Raw genomic sequence first — 21,232 nt, forward strand, 5'->3', positions numbered from 1 at the left:
TTCCATTTGTTTTTTTTACCTAAACAAACATGTTACAGAAAAAAAAAAGAAACTTGTCTTTGTTTTTTTGTAAGAAATGAAATTAGCAAACCAATATATTCAAATTTGATTTTTTTTAAAAATAAAATTTTATTTCTATTATATTCTATTTGACCCTTTATTTTTTAAGATGTTTTAGTATTTTACTTGTTAATTATTCCTTTAGTTAAAATATATGACACGTTTCAATGAAAATATTTGAAAAATGTATTATTTTGTAACTGTTTTTAATAGTTAGTTTGTTTTAATAAGTAAACTGAATTCATTTTAATTATTAGGCTGAGTTAACTTTAAACTGATAGAAATAATGACTATTTTAAAATCATAAAAATTAAATGAATTTTTAAAATACAAGAGAGAGAAACGTCTAATCTAAAAAAAACTAAATTAATAATTAAGTTTTTTTTATCACTTTAATCAAGATAAATATTTGTATTACAATTTGTTTAGTATTAAAAGTATCACCAAGAAAATAATTCAATATCGATTAAATTTAAAGATAAAAAATAATTAATCATTATATTGATTAAATTAGATACTAATTTAGAAACTAAAAATTTATTTATATCTAAAGTAGTTTCTATTGTTAGATAAAAAAATTAAAATAATTTATAAATTGATATCTAAATTAGCTACCTAACTTTTAACTACTAATATTTTAGATTCTAAATTAGTCTCTAAAACACTAATATAAACTAATTTAAAATATAAAGTGGTAAGTTGCCAAAATCTTGATAATTAATGGTGAGATACCAATTTAGAAACTATTTTATAAATTTGTATTAATAATAAAAATTATTTTAAGGACCAATAATTTTTTTAGTTTATAAAATGGTCTCTAATTTAGTGAAATAGTAACTAATTATTTTGGTCTCTAGAACTAGTTTTTATTTAATGATTTAAATATAGTATTTAATATTAATGTGTTATATATGTGAATGAGTTATTATTATTATTATTATTATTATTTCTATTGAATTTATTAAATTATTTAATAAGCAGAATGTTGAAGCTTTTGAGACTGTTATTTAGTTTGATTATATATTTAATAAATATAAAAGTTAATGCTATTGAAAATATTTATTGCATTTTCTTAAATATAATTTTATTTAATTCTTATTTTCAAAATCCAAAATAGCATTAATTACTTTTTGTTTAATTATACTTCATGTGTTCTTTTTAATTGTCAATTTTGTTATTCAAGTTTTGTTTTTATATATAATTCCTTTGTGAAGTTGAATATTACATTATTTGTTGTTTTATTGAATATACTCTTACTCTTGAATATTTAAAAAATAATTAAAATACTCCCTGTAGAATTATGGGTGATGTTAAATTTTTTGGTGGGATGAAAAATCTTTTCATAATATTTCAAATTAAAATTGATGGTGATAAAAATTTAAAGATTAAAACAGTGTGAGTAAACTTATTTTTATTGAAATGAGAAATAAACACTTTAAATACATAGGTTTTTTAATTGACATAAATAATTGATATTTTATTAGAAATGAAAGGATAACTTAATTCATGAAAAATAAAAATTTGACATTTTATTGTAAACAGAAAATAGACCATTTTAAATTATTTTCACGTAGATAATAAAAAATATATAAAGATATAATTAGAAAGAAATTAAGAACTCTATTAAAAATTATGAAAATTGATGTTTTTATTTAATATAAATATTTTTTTTTTACTTTTTTAAAATATTTAATTAATTTACATATATATATGTATGCATTGTAATATTTATTTAGTTTAAATATATGCCTGATGTAAAAATAGAAAACTAATGATAAAATAAAACATTTATTAACATTAAGAAAATGTATTATTTTTTATATATTTAATTATTTTAAATTGAGTTTCTATTAAACTTTTTAAATAATTGATAATTAAAATTTATATATATTTTAATTAAATCTTTATCTTTTATCCGTTAATTGAGTGTTATATTGTCGGACATCTTACTTATTATTTTTACATTAGAGTTTATTAAAATCTATTTTTAATGTGATATGTTAAGTTTTATTGTTTTAGTAAATAATTATACACATTTTTTATTTTTTATAAATATGAAAAAAAGTTATCTACTTTTAATAGCACAAGAGTTTGTTTGTTCATTTCTAAAACATCATGGTCAATTTTCTCTAGTTTCATTTATGGCTGGTTGTAGTTTTCATGCTATTATGTCAAACACAAATTGGAGTTAAAAATATTGGGTTGTGTTGGATATTATGATATTTTATAGTATATAAGTCTCACCTTATAAGTAGGTTTTACAAGGTTGAGTCAGACTTTAGATATATTTTTAACAAGATATTATAACCATTAAAAGTTTATCTTATCGAGAGTTTGTTGGTCTTATCGGGTCATCCGCTATCGGATCACTTATAAATATATAGTCTTAAACACGAGCTGGTGTAAGGGTGCAAACCTCATCTCATAAACTTTATAAGGTTGAGTTAAACTTAAAATCTACAATAACTCACCCAATTCTCTATTCTACAAATGAGATAAAGTTGATTCATTTTACCAAATTCCTAAGAAATCAAAGGCCACAAATGATCCCTTCACTAGAGTCACATACAACAATGGTGATTAAATTTTAAATTTTAAATTTTAGAACTAATTACATATTAGAGAAGGTACTTACTATACATGCTCATAATAAAACATTAATGATTAACTAATAAGTAAATAAATGATAATTCATTCCTTCCTTTTTTTATTTCTCTCAACTTTGAAAATAATAATTTATTTTCATAAAAAAAATTCAATAACATATTATTATTATTATTATTATTATTATTTCTATTATACTCTTAGTCCTCATATTAATTTAAAACAATTTACAAGTGCTTGATGAAAATAAAAATGATTGAAATAAGAAATCACACCAATACTGTTTATTGAGATTTGAAGCAATATATTTTAACTAATTCAGTTGTAGTAGATATTTGAGTTGTTTTTTTTATTCATGACACATTTAATTTATTCACTATTTACTTAAGTCGGCCTCTTTCAAAGCCATTGAGTTTGCCTTTATTTGGACCAATTTATATCTATTGGGCCCAAGCTAAGTGGGTGAAAAAGATATATTTTAAGTGATCTGGTCATGACTCGATTATGACCGAACAATACAAAGACTTAAAAGAAAGAACATAAAGAGTATTAAATCATATATATATATATATATATATATATATAATACTCATAAAATATATAAAAACACAAATAATTTAGAATTACACAAAATTTAAATTCATTACTATAACTTAATTCTATGATTTATAATATTTTAGTCTATACAATAAATCTAACAACATATTTTATAAAATAATTTAGCTAAATTCAATTTATCAATTAGTTAATTTGATTTGATTAATTGACTGTTGATTAATTTAGTTTAATTTTGATTATTTATGAAAATAATTTTATTATTATTACTTTTTTACAATATTTTCTCATAATAAATAGTAAGGCGTCTATAATTTTATTATTGTTGACATTTCTTATTACAACAGTTCTATTAGCTCTTCATCTCAATTAATTAATAAATCAAATGTTTTGAGTTAAATACTTGTTTATTTTGAATTGTTTCCATAAATTATTTCGAAAATATTTGTTACATGTAAATCGTATATATTTAATCATGAACTTATACAATTTCTACAATTCATTAAATTTTTAAAATCAATCAATTGAAATACACACATAATCAATCAATTGAAATACACACATGCATGTGAAGACAAGGATCAAGATTTTGTTGAACTTCTAATCTCTTTACATTAAATCCAATAAATTGATTAGTGACTCACGGACCACGTTGGCTCGTGATTATACATAAAGTTTCTGCTCAACACAACAAAGTCCAAAATTTTTATTCTTAAAAAACATAAAAACACATAATTTCTTTGGAACAAGTATTAATTTCGTTAAAACATAGACTAAATATTATATTAGAATCATTTAAAACATATTCGAACAAGAATTTATTCAATTTATCATGTCATCCACTATCGGACCACTATCATATCATATGCTATCGGCCCACTTTTGAGTGGGTCTTGAACCCTATGCTTATCTTCCGGAAAGGAAAAAAAAAGGAAATTAAGAGGTAAATAGTATTTTGGAGAACTCGTCAAAGAATTCACTCACATGCTGCTACTGTCTATCTCTTGTGACTTAACCCCACCAACTTCTCCACTCACATGAATGTTATGCTGATATATGTATATATGAAATGAATTCCTCTACTTATCACATGACTTTGTCCCTTGCTAAAAGCTTCATGGCCAACATTCTCTGCTTCCATCTTTGCTTTTTTGTACTGTATACAGTCTTACTTCAAACTCTAAGTGGAGCTTACAACTCCGGGTTCAGTGTTCAACTAATCCGCCAGAACTCACCAAATTCTCCCTTCTACAAATCAAATGAACTTCATATGCATAGACGTGCCTCATTTTACCAAGTTCCCAAGAAATCATATGCCCCAAATGGTCCCTTGACTAGAGTCACATCCAACAATGGTGACTATCTCATGAAGCTCACATTGGGGACACCACCAGTGGATGTGTATGGTTTGGTTGATACAGGCAGTGACCTCGTGTGGGCACAATGTACACCTTGCCAAGGCTGTTATAAGCAGAAAAGTCCTATGTTTGAGCCTCTAAGGTCCAAAACATACACTCCTGTTCCATGCAATTCAGAAGAGTGTAATTCACTCTTTGGTCATTCGTGCTCTCCTCAAAAACTCTGCGCATATAGTTATGCTTATGCTGATTCTTCAGTGACAAAAGGGGTGCTTGCAAGGGAAACTATCACATTCAGTTCCAACAATGAAGAATCGGTTGTTGTTGGAGACATTATATTTGGGTGTGGACACAGCAACTCTGGAACTTTCAATGAAAACGACATGGGGATCGTTGGTCTAGGTGGGGGTCCTCTGTCACTTGTTTCACAAATTGGTAGCCTTTATGGAAGTAGAAGGTTTTCTCAGTGCCTGGTTCCTTTTCATGCAGACCCTCAGACTTCAGGTACCATCAGTTTTGGTGATGCCAGTGATGTTTCTGGTGAAGGAGTAGCCACAACTCCTTTGGTTTCTGAGGAAGGTCAGTCCCCTTATCTGGTCACACTAGAAGGCATAAGTGTTGGAGACACATTTGTGCCCTTTAATTCCTCAGAAATGCTTGCCAAGGGAAATATAATGATTGATTCAGGTACACCAGCAACATATTTACCACAAGAATTTTATGACCGTCTAGTGGAGGAATTGAAGGTGCAGAATAGCCTGTTACCCATTGATGATGACCCAGACTTGGGCACACAACTTTGCTACAGAAGTGAGACAAACTTAGAAGGGCCAACCTTGACTGCTCATTTTGAAGGGGCAGATGTGCAATTGATGCCAATACAAACCTTCATTCCACCAAAAGATGGGGTGTTTTGCTTTGCAATGGCTAGCACTGCTGACAGAGAATATATATTTGGCAATTTTGCTCAATCAAACATTTTGATTGGATTTGATTTAGATAAAAAGTTAGTTTCTTTTAAGCCAACTGATTGCGCTAATCAGTAGACTAAAGTTAAGGCTAGATCAAGAATATATTTGAGATGTAACATCTTCATATAGTATTTTAATTAGAATACCAGCATGCGTGTAATATTGAATCTGCAATGTTACGTACTGTTTTCATTCAACATTCTTTTTTCTTTCACTTTCGTAAAAATATGGACCCTCAGAAGAATAAGGTTAAAATATACTATGCATGCTAACGTAGCGTAGTGGCCTAGCATTTGAACACATATGAAACTTCCTGGTCGAGGGAGTCTTTTATATGTTTGGCTTTCATCCAAGATGCAAGCAAGAATGATCAAACAAAACTCAGTCCCCACATAATTACCCTTAATATTTTGATATATAAGAGATCATCAACATTTAAAATTTGTTAGTGATCACATACTTCAAAGAATCACATACAATTTTTTTCTTCGAATCTTAGTTATTAAAAAATAATCTGATGCTATATATCTTCAGTTTTCGTTTATTATGACAACAAGAATTTCTATTTGATCGCTTTTTCTCTATTTTTGTGTGTGTGTATACATGTAAATGGATTTATACATTCATTATATTTTAGAAAATGCATTTTAAAAAGCTATAACTTTTATCCTCTTAAAGTACACTCAATTTCTACCTTGTTAAATATACTATTTATAAAAAAACAGATTGCATACTGTTGGGAACCTTTTCTCTACCATCTCCAAGTTCAAGTGTCTACCGAGTAAAAAAAAGTTCAAGAAAGCTCAATTCATGGGATAAAAAATGCCGCATGGAATTAGCTACTCACTGAAAGGCCAAATCATGTACAAACCATGATCAGTAGACGGAGGCAAAAGATCCCTTCCCACACTCTCCAACTGAGATTTGGAGTATTTCTTTGCCAGCTTGGCTTTGCCGGCAACAGAGACGTCGTGGAACCTAAGACAACAAAACAGTGGAATCAAGAAATTACATTAACACTGAAAGCTGGTAATATCATCATATAGAATGCTTAAGTGCTGTACAACATACCAGATGCCAATTCTTGCTCAAAGGTTGCACAGCTACCTGGATCTCTCCCACATTGCGCATAGGAGGAAAGTGAGGAAAACATAAAATTCTCTTTTTGAAATCTTCTTTATCTCTACCCCGAACATATGAACCCCAAGAAGCATTACCCTCTCTTCTAGTATCTTTCAAGAAGAATAAAGTGGAACCTTTACAAAGAGATTTGTATGGTTCCCTAGCATCAAAATCAAATTCATTTGCTTCACTATTACCATTCCAAGCAGAGTAAGTTCTTTCAGAGCGCTCCAGTTCACGGGGAGAAACAATGTTAGGCAGGACTTGAACAACATAACCAAGTGACACCGAAAATGTTAGATGTTGTGTATGATCGTAACATATGGAACGCTGCAAAAAGCTTTTGGGGTTGGCTTTCATGGCTTTTGTAAAAAGTTTCAGGCTGTCCAAAGAGCTCAAGCCAGGATAAAAGGGATGTACAGCTTCAACATGATGAATTGACACAAATGGTGCTATTGGGTGAGAGGATAGAAGACCATGAGCGTTACCTCTTATATCCCACTGAAAGGTTAATGAAAAATTAATCCTGATCATTTACGAATTCCAATGAAAAAATGGCTGGATGATAATTATACTGTACATCTGACAATTTTCCTTTCTCTTAGAATGGAAAGAAACTATAAATTAAAAACAATAAAAGATGCGACCAAAATAAAATGGAGTATAACAAAATACCTGGTGAAAACCACGCTCCCATGTCAGTGGAATGCCAAGTTCAGTGATACAGGCATGCAGTCGATCATCACTACCATAAAGCTTTGGATACCTCTCAATGCATTCATCAAGCATCTCAGAGAGTGCCTTTGCAAGTGGCTGACTTATTGCAATCCCACCACCACCAAAGGCCATTGAGTGACTGAAATAGGAATTTGCTGAATGGCTCTCCGAGGGGCTACCTATATAAATCATTTCTGAAGAATTATACTTGCTGAGAACATCAACTAGGTTATTCACGTTAAAGATGGTATCATCATCACAGAGGACAAACCAGCGCACATCAAAGAGGCCGAGCCGAAAGCTCTCTTTGACAATGCGAGAAATCCGGAGGCCAGAAGGGTGACCAATGGGATTAGTGTAGCGGAAATATGAGATGTCTTCAGAAATCATGATAGGAGGCAATAAATCATCTCCAGGTTCTTCGAGCACTTGTTCTTCTAACCACACATGACCACGCATGTCATTAGGACGCCACCACAATTTGACATATTCCTTCCTCCGTTTCCAAAGTTGAGATGATCCTGCTATGCCAAAAACAATATGTTTAAGTGACAAGCCTTGCTGTTCGACAATACTGCTTCCATTACGATGATGATCTTTCATGGCTCGGAATTGGAGAGCAGAAGGGGGTGTTACTTTTGCATGGCAATGAGAAGCACACTTCTTCCAATTGAAAAAGTGGGGTCTAGTTTCCCGATCCTTTAAACTGTGAAAGCAACATGTAGTTGCATCAGAGAACACAAGAGAAAGCCAAGCAGTAGTAGATATGAGAAGTGCTGCAATGGCTACGGCCAAGGTTCCAATTCGGCTTTGGCGCCTCGGTGGACTGACAGGCAAAGGACATAGATGGGAATTCTTGTCATGGTCATGATAGGATGACACAATGGTCTTCAAAGTTTGAGTCATCATCACCATCATTCCAATTTGCATGTCTGCCTCTCACTACCAGCAGAGACACAGTGAAAAGGCCAAAGGAAAACTATAGAGGTATTTCACCTCAGCAGCACACGCCCGAACCAAAACGTGTAACACCCTACAAAAAGAAAAAATAAACAGAAAAAAGTTCCCATTAAGTGCATCATTTAGGATCTATTTGTTTTTTTCAAAACTGGCAACTTTTAGAAGTCTTTTCCAGAAAAAGAAACTACACCTCAAACCAATACAGAATGAGAAAAATAAAAAGAACAATGTTAATTGCATAATTTAGGATTCATTTGTTTGGGTGGAAAAATTATAATTTTTTAGAAGATTTTCTGGTATTACACTACTTTGAAACAAGCTAAAAATATGAAAAGTAAGTGCTGAAACAGGCTTTGTAAGCAGATCCGGAAAAGGAACAAACATGATAACATCACTGACTAGTTATGCAGTCACTAATAATTTTTATATAAAGAAAAACTTAAGTTTGAAATTGAACATCCAACAGCTATACTAGAATTGTACGTGACCTAGTTAACTCGCCTCACGCATCGCTTCGCAATCAAAAGGGAAAGGGGGAAATGGAAGAGTATAAGGAGACACTCTATTTTGGGCTACATTTACACCCTTAGTTTTCATGATCATGGTATTAATATATAGCTGTTTATTTTATATCATTCATATATATTTTCCAGCTTAATACCTACGAACTGCCATCAATCTATTCCTAGGCAGAAAGCCAATAGAACATAATGAAGGTGAAGGACGAGGCAAAAAAACCCCAAGACAATATGGGTTTTTTACAGTGGGGAATTTCTTCAAACAGGTAAGGAGCAGTAAAACAACGACGTAAAGTAAAAGGGAATGTTGAAAACAGCAAAAAAGTTTGTAAGTGATTGAAACAAATTACAGAGAGGGTATTGCAAAAGTGAGCCATTACCTCACTGAGAAACTGTGGAATCAAGGGGTTCCTGTTCTTGGTAGGTCTCCAAAATGGTGAAAGTGCAGTGATGGTGTTGAAAACTTGGAAGCGGTTAAGTAACCATTTGATTTGCTACATTTGCATGGCTCATCTCTTCATCATGGTGTGATATTGAAAACGGAGATCGGATTCAGAAGATGCAACCACCAAATCATGCCAAAATCAATAATTGAAGTGTTATGCTCCAAAGTTTTTGAACTCAATGTCAAGCGTAATCATCGCCGATACTCCTATACGTTCACTTTAATTTGAAATTTTTGTAATACCTTTGCCTTCTGTATTTTTTTTATTCATGTGCATTGATTGGTAGGGATTTCAAATATGATTTCTGATATTTCAGTTTCACAGTTCTTCTTTTGCCTTTCTTCTTCACAGTTTTCTAAATTTCAATTTACAGTTACATATAAAAATATAAATATATATATATATAAAGTTAATCATAAAAACTCAAAATTAGTAATTAATTTCATTCTAAATTTTGAAATTTATATATAAATAAAAAACATGAATCTTCCAAAAACTTTATAATTAAAAAAGATTAAGGCTTCCTATTGTATACTTGTAGTGGAACAAGGTAATGAAAAAAAAAACTGTGTAAGAATTTAAAATATAAAAAATACTACAATTAAAATTGATAAGTGCGATATATCACAATTGTATCTTAATAGGTAAAGATGATAGATAGTACCTGAAATTAGTTGTATAATTGTTGACGTGTCAGTAATCTCCTCGTTCCTTCCTTTGAGTCTCCTTCCTTATATGCGGGTGCTTGATCGGGGTTGACCTAAAAAAGGTACTCTAAGATCAAAAGTATTTTATGTAAAGAGTGTATTTTAAAGGGATTAAAAACGTACCTTACATCTATGCAAAAAGAGTTTATTTATAGTGTTGGTAATGGGTTCTTGTTGTGATAGACTGAATATTAATGATTCACTGATGTGTATGGTAATCCTTGATTCATAGGAAGATATACTGATATATAGGTATGTTGGTATATTTGAAGAATTATCTTCATTTGATTAGTTAGTATTAGCTTATTTATCAGATATATTTTCTGCATAATCCAGAATATAAATCATAAAAGACTTTTGTAACTATAGGTGTCGTAATTTATTAAATATTTTAAGTATATTTTGTTCTCATTTATTAAATATTTATGTTTTGGTATGATTGGGACCAAGTGACTCTTCCAGTAACAATCAAGAAGTTTACTATTTTAATTTGAAAATTTAAAAATAAGAATTTAAAAATTGTACTCAAAGAGTTAAGAAAAAAATCCTCTTAATGTATCTGTAGACTTTTATTCGTGGTGAAATACGAAATTATAAAAAGCATAAAAATCTTAAAATTAATTGTTTATTCACAAGTTTCCCTACTAATTCAACCACGTCTTTGTTGGTGTCAACTTTTTTTACTGTGGTAAAAGCAACATCAATAAAAGAAAAATGTTATTTAAAGTCCTTCAATATTTATCAAATTTAAAATTAAAGGACTTATTATTTAAATCATATTCAAAATAAAAGGAATTTGTTAATTTATTAACTCAGAAAAACATGTTACATCCTAAAAAATTTGTAAATGTGGCGGATAAGTTAAGTGAAAATGATGTAAATTCACACATCTTTAATTTAATTTAATATATAAAAATACAAGTATGTACATTAGAATAATTACAGTTTTCTCTAGCTATGTACTCTTTACTCTGAAATTCACTTGTATGCAAGTGAAATTTAGTTTAATTTTTGAATTTGTTTTTCATCTTAAGATAATGATACCATTAATCAATGGACCAACCATTGCCAAAACTTTGTCATCATTTTGTCTTTTTACACTGATTTTTTATAATTATGTTCATATTTTTTTTACAATATTTCTTTTAAACTATCTCTTATATTACCATGATGAAACTGATTTTATTTATTTTTCCTGTAATTGATTATAGAAAAGTTCTTTTAAAATAGATTCTTAATCTATTTTTCAATTTATATATTATGTACTATTTTTCCTTTAACAACAACTAGAAGCTCAACAAGAATTGCCAACAACATTCATTATATTTACTTACTGAGATGATAACATTTATTTCATGAGAAATGCTAACGACAAATTGAAATACACCAGTTTTCAATTATAATTTGATCAATATAATCTCATATAATTTGATCAATATAATCTCAAAATTATTTTATTTTAGCAAAAAAAATTTTAGTTATAATTTAGTATATGATTGTCAACGTATCATCACTTTTATTTCATATATAATCACAAGAGATGACAATGCATATTATCACATGTTGCTCAGAAAATTGCTAATGTGCCCTCCAAAAAAAGGCTGAAACAAAGTTTTTTGAAACTCATTAGAAACCTCATTCAACTATATCCTAGGAGTTTCAGAGACACAAGCTCCAATATTGAACAGCTTTGGAGGACAGAAAATGAATAAAATAAAGAAACATGTGATGGAAAAGTGTTACTGAAGACCATAAAGAAGCAAAGCTCCTACAGCACCAACACCAGCAACGAGTCCAACAATAACTCCAATAGGAGGCAAGCCCCCACCAATAGCTTTTCCAGTATTAACATCATATCTAGCAAACCTCTTCTTTGGTGCTTGACACTGAGGACATTCATATGTGTCCGTCTGCACAAGATCAAACAAGATGAGTATGACAAAAGCACTCTACACAAATACCATCCATCTCAAGAACACGAAGTTTCTCTGTTTGGAGTCAAATCAAATATCATTAATTGACTGTCACAGGATAGACTGTATCTAGTTCTGATACTATCTTAAAAAGTGGATTTTATGTCTAATTTAACATTATAAACCAACCAGCTTGTAAGGTGAGATTTGCAACCACTTATACATTATGAACTATCTCTAGTCGAAGTGTGATATCAAATCAGGAAAGATGCTAATGCTGACACTAAAACTACATCAATATCTCTAGTCGAAGTGTCTCTCAAACCAGGAAAGATGCTAATGCTGATACTAATATTACATCAATATCTTTAGTCGAAGTGTGATCTCAAACCAGGAAAGATGCTAATGCTGATACTAATACTACATCAATATCTTAAGTCGAAGTGTGACTTCAAACTAGGAAAGATGCTAATGCTGACACTAATACTACATCAACAAAAGTAAAGAGTTGTCCCCTTAGAGGAGGTTAACCACATAGATCATGTAACATAGTTGATTTTGGTCAAACACCAAATTATGCACAATGAAATCCCTTTAATAACCATCATACCATAATAAATTGCATAAAAGGCATTCTATATTAGAAAAAGGGTGCCTGAAGGAAAGAACAGAGGGATGAAAAGCTTAGAAGTACACTTTTATATGCTGTGTACTTACCTGCTCATCAAAAGGTTTCTGTAAGGTGTATATGTATCCACAATCAAGGCAAATGTGAGTAGCTCTTGCCTGCATGCAAGTTCACTTGATCAACAATTTAATTTAAAGTGGACATAACATCATCTTTAGTCCAGACAGCAAATAATTAGGAGGATGAACAAGAATGTCACTTCAAACAGATTCTTGCCTTTTGAGTCTCAGTCAGTTTTCTTCCAAAGCGAGGAGGAGCAGGACGCTTTGGGAGCTTTTTAACGTCTACCTGGGCACCTCTAGATAACAAAAGATGGAGAATTTAAGATGTTAAGCCATTGCAGCTGGTAGGTAAATGATAGAACAAAGACATGATTGCATGAAGATTAGAAAGACTAAAATATGTATCAGACACACTGACACGGACACTCATACAATACGGACACGAACACTTTGACACATATAATCTCCAAAATGCAGGGCACATGGACAGATCTATATATTATATTATATTATATAAATTAACAATAAAGATTTATGTGCATAAGTATGTCTCAATTTCTTTTTTGTGATAGAAAGATGTTTCTCATGATTGGTTCAAAAGAATTTGTTTCTTATTTTTATAATCATAATAAAAATTTATATGATAAGTTCGAATTTTTAGAAAATCAATGTATTTGTCATTTTCAAAATTGTGTTGGAACCGTGCTAGAATTGTTAGATATCCAACAAATATTTTTTGAATTTGACACTTCATTTATACCTGTTCTACGAGTGTCGTACGAGTGTCATTCGATAACTGTTTATGAACACACTATTTAAGAGGCGCGCCCGAGTCTCATTTTATGATGGAAGCAAACAGATGAACTTAAGTGGCATGATAATTTTCTCAGTCACATCCTGAACTTATGTAGCCTTTCTTCAGTTTTTATTTCAATAGTTTAGGGTGTTGGCTCCTCATGGTAGCCACAAGTTTACTAGAGAATTAATGCAAGTAAGAAGAGTGAACCTGCTGACAACAAAGTAGACAGAATCAGGTTTTGCTTGGATTGCTGTTTTAGTAAATCCAAGCTTATCCGCAGGCCACAATTCATCTCCAAAGAAACTGCTAGTGTAAAGAACTTGGTCCCCTGACTTTAGCCCTGCTTTTGCTGCATTTCCACCACCATCAACAGCCTATAGAACACAACAAACAAGCACACATCCATGAACAAATCCTCATTCAGAAATTGGAATGTGAAAGGGAGAGAGACACTATTATACTAACCGTGATGACAACACCCCCACCAGATTTTTGCCCTAAGGTGAGGCCAAGAGGCTTGTCAACCTCCACCTCAATTGTCTTTGAAGCTCCAGCAGTTTTTGCTGCAATCTCAAGCCTCCTCCCACTGATGGAGGAAACATTCTTTTTCTCACCAAGGAATGATTCTGAAACACCCCTTTTGGCTTCATGCAGTGAGAGACCTTGTAAAGATGTTTTCTGCAGATAAAGGAGCAAAAGATTTCAATTTGTTAATCTGCAAGGTAGAATAGTTACATGGTTTTTGCACTACCACTTTTCCATGATTCTGACTAATTTCCACTCAACAAGTTTTTGAGATTATCCACACCATTGTAGTGATTTTGGATCATGTAATGTAATAGTTTATTGTAAGAGAAAAAAAAATAGTACCTGGCATTGAGGAGGAGTATAGAGGTGAGAGTTTTTTAAGGAGGGACTCCTCCTGGTGGTGGTGAAGGTGGCTGAGAATGAAGTGGAGGAACCGGCAACCACCGCGGACATGTTTCCGGCGAGATATGTGGATAGGAATTCACCACCAAACAAACACACACGTTTGCTCTGAATTTTATAAAAAATGTATAGAGGAAAAAGTTTCTTTTTATTTTATTCTGAGATTAGATAATACTTGACTGGTGGTGGAAATGAAGACACCAAACAACCTCACTCTATGGCCACAAGCTATAGAGTTGCTAATAGTACTCCCAATCCACATGAAGTGTGTATCCCACACGCTTTTAAATGGTGTGTAAGACATTATACCTAAATGGTGTGTAAATGTCGGACATTATACCTAGACATTTGTATGGTATGTATCGATGAAATGTTCAATTTAAAAAAATATTTGTTAGATTTCTGATAATTTTAATATAATTTAAACACAATTTTTAGAAAAATACATTAATTTTCTAAAAATACAGATTTATTATATATTATTTTTATGATTATAAAAATAAAAAAAAATCCGTTCAAACAAACATTTTTTTATTAAAAAAAACTTACTTGTGGATACAAATATTTATTATCAATTTATATAATTCATAATTATGTAATATATAGATTTATGTCTCCAATCTTATATTTTAGAGATTATATTTATTTCTTTGTCTATGTTCCGTGTTTGTAGTCGTGTTAGTGTTTGTAGTAAATATGATATCTCTTGTTTGGCTCTTATCCAACCAAATCTTACATTTTTTTTTCTGTAGCAAGAAAAATACACCCTTCAGTTAAAAATAACCTTTAGCACAAAAGAAAATTAAAATTAAATAGGGATTTTTTAGTAAATAGGAGGAGAACAGGCCCTTTTTGGCAAATAGTTAAAATGCAAGAACTTTGAAGTAAAACCCTAGATCTGTTGGTTGTTCATTGCTTTGCCTGAGTGGTTCCAAGAGTGAGAAGTTGTAGCAAAGGGAAGAAGAGGAAGGAAGCGGGAAAAAACATAGCACACCAAATTGACGCTCTTAGGTTCGGAACCAAAGGGGTTAAGAGTGACTTTGTCGCTTCCCACACACTCTTCAATCTGCCCTCGAATCTGTAATCACTTTCTCTCAACTTCCTTGTTGTTAGTTTTTTTTTTTTTTTCACTTTAAATGTATTTTAAATTTCTAGCGAGAATCTTGATGAGCACAACATAGGCATTTGTAGCTGTTTCCCCTTTTCATTAGGACCCTTCTTGTGGGAAAGAAGGAAGAAATTAAAACTTGATCGTGATGAAGCTGATTATTTTGTTCGAATTGTTTTGGTGTCAAATTCCGCTCTGTCTTCTGGTCCACCCTTTAAATGTTTTGCTTAAATTTGTTGGTTTTTGGCAAGAAGAACAAATGAAAGTGATGAAAAGGCAACGTATGATCAATTTTTCTGAAACAAGTAAATAATATTTAGGTGTTATACTCCCCTCTGTATTTCGAATGATCTGGGTTTTTCTAACTGTTTTGAAACTAGCTTAGACTTCCTAGTCGGTGGCATTGGTGCATGGGTTCTCCTTGATATGGGCTAGTATTTGGTAGTATTTCTGAGCCTAGCTACATTTGCGTGATAAAAATTTGAAATGCATTGATATACATAGTATATAGGACAATCTCATATGGGGATATGTACTCAAAAACATGTACTATGAATATGAAATGGGCTATTAGCATGTAAATATGAGTAGTTCTGGTTCACATATTTTTGTGGTTAAGTGGGCAGTACTTACTTGTGTTACAAATCTTATGTTCTGTTCTGGTTCATTTTAATGTTTCTGACTTGTTTGGGTATAATTGCAAAAGAAATCTGATAATTATTAGGATTTTCATCAAAGTATGAATAACTGAGAAGCATTCACTGAAATACACGATGTAGAAAATTTGTTATTTCTAGGAGAATACCATTTATTTGGTTCTTAATGATTATCATCTGGTTTAAATTTAAATTATAAAATAACCTGATTTAATTTTGAAGAGGAAGACTAATTCATATTTAATATTTTTCAAGTTAGGAGCTAAGGTGAAGTGATCCCCAAATTACAAAGCTTGGAAGTTTCTCCCAAATCCTATAATGGAGAATAGAGTGAAATCCGAAAAGAGAAGCAAGGATCGACACCTGGAACGTGATGACAAATACCATCGTGATTCCAAAGACCACCGCAATCATCGTTCAGATAGGAATCACAAGCGTGACCACAAATCCAGGGACAAGGATAGGGATAGGACTTATGACAGAGATGGAGGAAAGGACAGGGATAGGACTTATGATAGAGAAGGAAGCCGGGATAGGGAAAGGGCTTATGACAGAGAAGGAAGCCGGGATAGGGATAGGGCTTATGACAGAGAAGGAAGCCGGGATAGGGATAGGGCTTATGACAGAGAAGGAAGCAAGGATAGGGATAAGGCTTATGAAAGAGAGAGTGGCAAAGATAGGTCAAAGGTGAAGCATGATGATGGTAGGGAAGATTTGGTGGAGTCACGGTACTCTTCACATTCTCATAAGCGGAAAGAGAGGGAGCACAGTGAGGACAGAGACTGTGAGGATAAGAAAATTAGGGTTTCTGAGGAGAGGAAGGAAGGGAAGAGAGAACGGAGGAAATTTGGGGATAAAGTCAAGGAGGAGAAAGAAGAAGATGGTGATAACAATATTAGAAGCATTCTTGAGGCCAAGGTCAAGTATGAAGACACTGAAGGTGACCATGTCTCAGCTTCTTCCAAAGACACTGTAATTGTCCAAAACGTGAGTTTCTTTCTTTCTGTTAATGTTTTCCTTTTAACAAGTATATGATGCTCAGCGTTTGTTTTAACTTTTCTTGGTTATAATTGAATTATAATATGTTTGCTTGCATAATCTTCCGAATACAGAGTTCTGATATAGAAATCATGTCAAATTGTAGGTTTTACTTTCAGTTATTGGCTTCCTGCTTCGTGAACTAGAATAGGGTTGCCAATTTACTTCAACACTATGAGATAACATATGCAGTTTGATTGACTCTCTTAACCTTATTGATAATTCTGTTTGCAAAAAGAGATGGTTTGTGATCTTATGCTTCTATCATTGTGATTTTTGTTTGTGTGCAGTTTAATTACATGCTCACTTCTCTCAGTTCTGTTTCCTAGTTCCTTCTCTTTTATTGTTCCTCTTGGAATACTTTAATAGGGACACTTTCACTGACATTTTATCCTTGCCCTTTCAGGGTGCCTTGGGATCACTTGCTGTGGCGCCCATGAGTGTGCTTGAGACATCTTTAGCTCCTCCTCCTTCATATCCTATCAAGGTATCTTTGAATTCTACCACAAATGAAAATAAGGGCGTTAGTATTACCGGGTCTCATGAGGTTACTGGAAAATCTAGTACAGACGGGTCATCTTCAACTGCTGGAAGAGCTGGAAGCCTCTCAATTGATGCCCTAGCTAAGGCGAAGAAAGCCTTACAAATGCAGAAAGATTTGTCAGAAAAGCTGAAGAAAATTCCTCAGGTAAATTGATCATTATTTCTATTAATAAGTACTTACTGTCAGCTGGACATTTCTCTTAAATAGCTAACTGATGATACTGATTTTGATTTTTTTTCTAACTGTACATATTCCTCTGAATGCATTAATTGCTGCTTTTGGCTGTGTAGTTGAACAAGAGTTCTACCCAAAATTCACAAGGAAGCTCAAACTTGGGTTCAAACAGTGAATCCACCTCTGCTTCTTTTGGCCATGTTTCAAATATGTCAATTTTCCCCTCTGCTGCTTCTGCTAATCCTCCAGCAAGTGGCACCAGTGCTGCTGGTATTGCAAATGCAACTCTACCCAACTTGGAAGCTGTAAGGCGTGCTCAGGAGCTTGCTGCAAGGATGGGGTTTCGTCAAGATCCACAATTTGCTCCTCTGATAAATATGTTTCCTGGTCAGATGGTAACAGATGTTGCTATTCTGCAAAAGCCAACAAAGGCCCCTGTTCTTCGTCTTGATGCTCAGGGGCGGGAAATAGATGAACATGGACATGTTATTAATGTGACCAAGCCCATCAACCTTAGCACATTAAAGGTGTGCTGCTTTCTTATTTGTCTCTTTATTAGTTTTTTCTTTTCTGTTTGGGATTCCTGTCTTAAGGCTGGAATCTGTGTCTGAATATTATAGGTCAACATTAACAAACAAAAGAAGGATGCATTTGAAATACTACAACCTGTATTGGATGTTGATCCGGAATCAAATCCTTTTTTTGATGCAAGTATGGGTGTCAACAAAACAAAGCTCCTGCGACCCAAGAGGATGAATTTCCAATTTGTAGAGGAAGGAAAATGGTCAAGAGATGCTGAAACAATAAAATTGAAGGTATACTGCATCTGTTCATCCCCTTCTCCCATTTTCTAGTGCCTTTCCCTCTTAGGTAATTCTTTTCAATTGCCTTGTGTGTGATCTGTTATTTTTATTTTGACTCATGTAGAGTAAATTTGGAGAAGCTCAAGCAAAAGAGCACAAGGCCAAACAAGCACAGTTGGCAAAGGCAAAGGCTGCTCCTGATATAAATCCCAACTTAATAGAAATAACAGAGAGAGTTGTAATTAAAGAAAAAACCAAGGACCAAATTCCAGACATCGAGTGGTGGTAAGCCTATGCTTATCTAAACTACTGCTTTCTATATATGTTTGTGTTTGTTAAAGTGTGCGGATTATTTAAGGGTGTTATTCAAATGTCACTAATTTTGCAATCAAAATTTAGCAGGTTCACTGCATATGCCTGTTTCAGTAGTCATCAGCTTGTGTTTTTCTGTTTTTTTATTTTATTTATAAAGATAGTTATAGTCACGTTAGAAATTATACAAATTGACAAACTGGAATAAACCACCCTGGCTGCGTTATAGGCCTGCTACAGTACTAGTTGAATATAAAACATGAAAATACCAGTGATAGTTGATAATTGCACTTGACAATGAACAATTTGAAATGAGTATGTATTTGTGATTCTAGTATTTCCTATCTTGGGGGTACTTCTTTTCTGTTCCATTGTACCCCTGGTTGTATGTAAACATTTATTCAGTTAACTATTTTGAATTTCAGGGACGTGCCTCTTGTGCATTCTGGAAGTTATGGGGACATTGATAATGGAACCATAGGTGCGGGTAAACTGAAAATAGAAAAAATCACTTTCTATGTGCAGCATCCTCGTCCTATTGAACCACCTGCTGAGCCCACTCCTCCACCACCTCAACCACTCAAACTAACTAAGCAAGAGCAGAAAAAACTCCGGACACAAAGACGAATAGCCAAGGAGAAAGATCGACAAGAGATGATAAGACAGGGCGTCATAGAACCACCAAAACCAAAGGTCAAGATGAGCAATTTAATGAAAGTACTTGGCTCTGAAGCAACTCAAGATCCTACTAGACTTGAAAAGGAGGTACGCAGCGCAGCGGCTGAGCGTGAGCAGGCTCACATAGATAGGAATATTGCACGCAAGCTTACTCCGGCCGAGCTCCGGGAAAAGAAGGAGAGGAAGCTGTTTGATGACCCAAATTCACTGGAGACAATTGTCTCTCTTTACAGAATAAATGACCTCTCACATCCAAAGGCTCGCTTCAGAGTTGATGTTAATGCTCAAGAGAACCGTTTGAGCGGATGTGCTGTGATTTGCGATGAAATCAGTGTTGTTGTTGTTGAAGGTGGAAGCAAGTCGATTAAGAGGTATGGGAAACTTATGCTTAGACGCATTAATTGGAGTGATGTTTCAAAAGAGAAAGAAGAAAATGAAGATTCAGATGATGAAAAGCCTGCCAATAAGTGTGTTCTCGTGTGGCAAGGAAGTGTTGCCAAACCCAACTTTAATAGGTTCAGTGTTCATGATTGCATCACTGAAGCAGCTGCCCGAAAAGTTTTTGTGGATGCTGGTGTTCCCCATTATTGGGATCAAGCCATCAACTACGTGGAAGATGAAGCTGTTTGATTTGTCTTCTAGTGTTTTTGTTCTTTGTTATTAGCCTTGGCTAAAATCTTGTGGTGAGTGAAGAGTTTTACAATGCATCATGCAGTGTTTTAACCGTAACAGTAAACACAGGATGGCTGCTAAATGATTCCTTGTTTCCTGCGGCTAATGGTATATATACTTTTCATAGATAGATCCTTTAGTGGTGTCACCTTTGTCATATCAAAGCTGCAAATGATTGTATGCAAAACACTGTTTGGTTAAAATTTTGGTCTTTTGGATTTTCACTACCATGTTTAAGATTCCAAAATGTGAGGTTTGTTTGAACTGATATATCAAACAATTGTTTAAGATTCCAAATTTGAGATTCAAATCTCATTAAGGAAGAGGTATCATATTAGAATAGTGGAATTTAAATTTATTTCATCTTCACAAAATGGGTTCATTTCTTAATGCTGGTGTTTTATGTGCTCGAACTTTGTTTATAATTGCAGATTTGTCAGATACATTAACTCTAATAAGATATTTTAAATAGACATTAACTTTCTTTTTAGCTTTAATATTATATAATTATTATTATACCTTCTCTAGTTTTTAAAAAATACTTATCTCCTGATTTTAGTAAAATAGCATCAGTTTTTAGTAAAGTGTAGTTGTTTATCTTTTTTTTTTTAAACTAACGTATTAAATATTTAAATAAAAAAATGAAAAATAAGAATTAAATTGTTCAAATATAAAATTAAACGATATAATATTTTAAATAGACATTAACTTTCTTTTTAGCTTTAATATATACATTAACTACTTATAATGTTTTAATTATTATTATTATACTTTCTCTAGTTTTTAAAAAATACTTATCTCTCCTGATTTTAGTAAAATAGCATCAGTTTTTAGTAAAGTGTAGTTGTGTATCTTTCTTTTTTTTATTTAAAACTAACGTATTAAATAAAATTTAAA

At 32.4% G+C, this 21,232-nt stretch overlaps 4 protein-coding genes across 6 annotated transcripts; 2 read left to right on the forward strand and 2 right to left on the reverse strand.

Annotated features, from left to right (window-relative positions):
• Positions 1-4,218: 4,218 nt before the first annotated feature.
• Positions 4,219-5,681, forward strand: LOC137810295 (aspartic proteinase CDR1). Its single transcript, XM_068611481.2, has one exon. It carries the CDS (start codon positions 4,289-4,291, stop codon positions 5,621-5,623), a length of 1,335 nt encoding a protein of 444 aa, XP_068467582.2. The 5' UTR covers positions 4,219-4,288; the 3' UTR covers positions 5,624-5,681.
• Positions 5,682-6,226: 545 nt separating this feature from the next.
• LOC137810294 (beta-1,3-n-acetylglucosaminyltransferase radical fringe protein, putative (DUF604)) lies at positions 6,227-9,680 on the reverse strand. The gene is made up of 4 exons (XM_068611480.2): positions 9,246-9,680; positions 7,346-8,420; positions 6,620-7,171; positions 6,227-6,526 (listed from the first exon to the last, which is right to left on the reverse strand). Exons 2-4 carry the CDS (start codon positions 8,315-8,317, stop codon positions 6,425-6,427), a joined length of 1,626 nt encoding a protein of 541 aa, XP_068467581.1. The 5' UTR covers positions 8,318-8,420; positions 9,246-9,680; the 3' UTR covers positions 6,227-6,424.
• Positions 9,681-11,511: 1,831 nt separating this feature from the next.
• ENH1 (rubredoxin family protein) lies at positions 11,512-14,612 on the reverse strand. The gene is made up of 6 exons (XM_068611482.1): positions 14,291-14,612; positions 13,886-14,098; positions 13,628-13,794; positions 12,836-12,917; positions 12,649-12,717; positions 11,512-11,928 (listed from the first exon to the last, which is right to left on the reverse strand). The coding sequence occupies exons 1-6, from the start codon at positions 14,399-14,401 to the stop codon at positions 11,758-11,760; spliced, it is 813 nt and encodes a 270-aa protein (XP_068467583.1). The 5' UTR covers positions 14,402-14,612; the 3' UTR covers positions 11,512-11,757.
• A 649-nt stretch (positions 14,613-15,261) lies between these two features.
• Positions 15,262-20,559, forward strand: LOC137810297 (protein RDM16). Of its 3 annotated transcripts, none has more exons than XM_068611484.2 (7): positions 15,262-15,430; positions 16,374-17,101; positions 17,559-17,840; positions 17,987-18,397; positions 18,491-18,685; positions 18,798-18,958; positions 19,411-20,559. In XM_068611484.2, exons 2-7 carry the CDS (start codon positions 16,433-16,435, stop codon positions 20,291-20,293), a joined length of 2,601 nt encoding a protein of 866 aa, XP_068467585.2. In that variant the 5' UTR covers positions 15,262-15,430; positions 16,374-16,432; the 3' UTR covers positions 20,294-20,559. The 3 variants fall into 3 exon arrangements, with proteins under 3 accessions (XP_068467585.2, XP_068467584.2, XP_068467586.2); XM_068611483.2 differs by having other exon boundaries at positions 15,276-15,430; positions 16,370-17,101; XM_068611485.2 differs by lacking the exons at positions 15,262-15,430; positions 16,374-17,101 and having other exon boundaries at positions 17,559-17,639; positions 17,722-17,840.
• Positions 20,560-21,232: the final 673 nt, after the last annotated feature.

The sequence above is a fragment of the Phaseolus vulgaris genome, chromosome 2, assembly GCF_051622355.1.
Source record: "Phaseolus vulgaris cultivar YP4 chromosome 2, ASM5162235v1, whole genome shotgun sequence".
In the NCBI taxonomy this organism is placed as follows: Eukaryota; Viridiplantae; Streptophyta; class Magnoliopsida; order Fabales; family Fabaceae; genus Phaseolus; species Phaseolus vulgaris.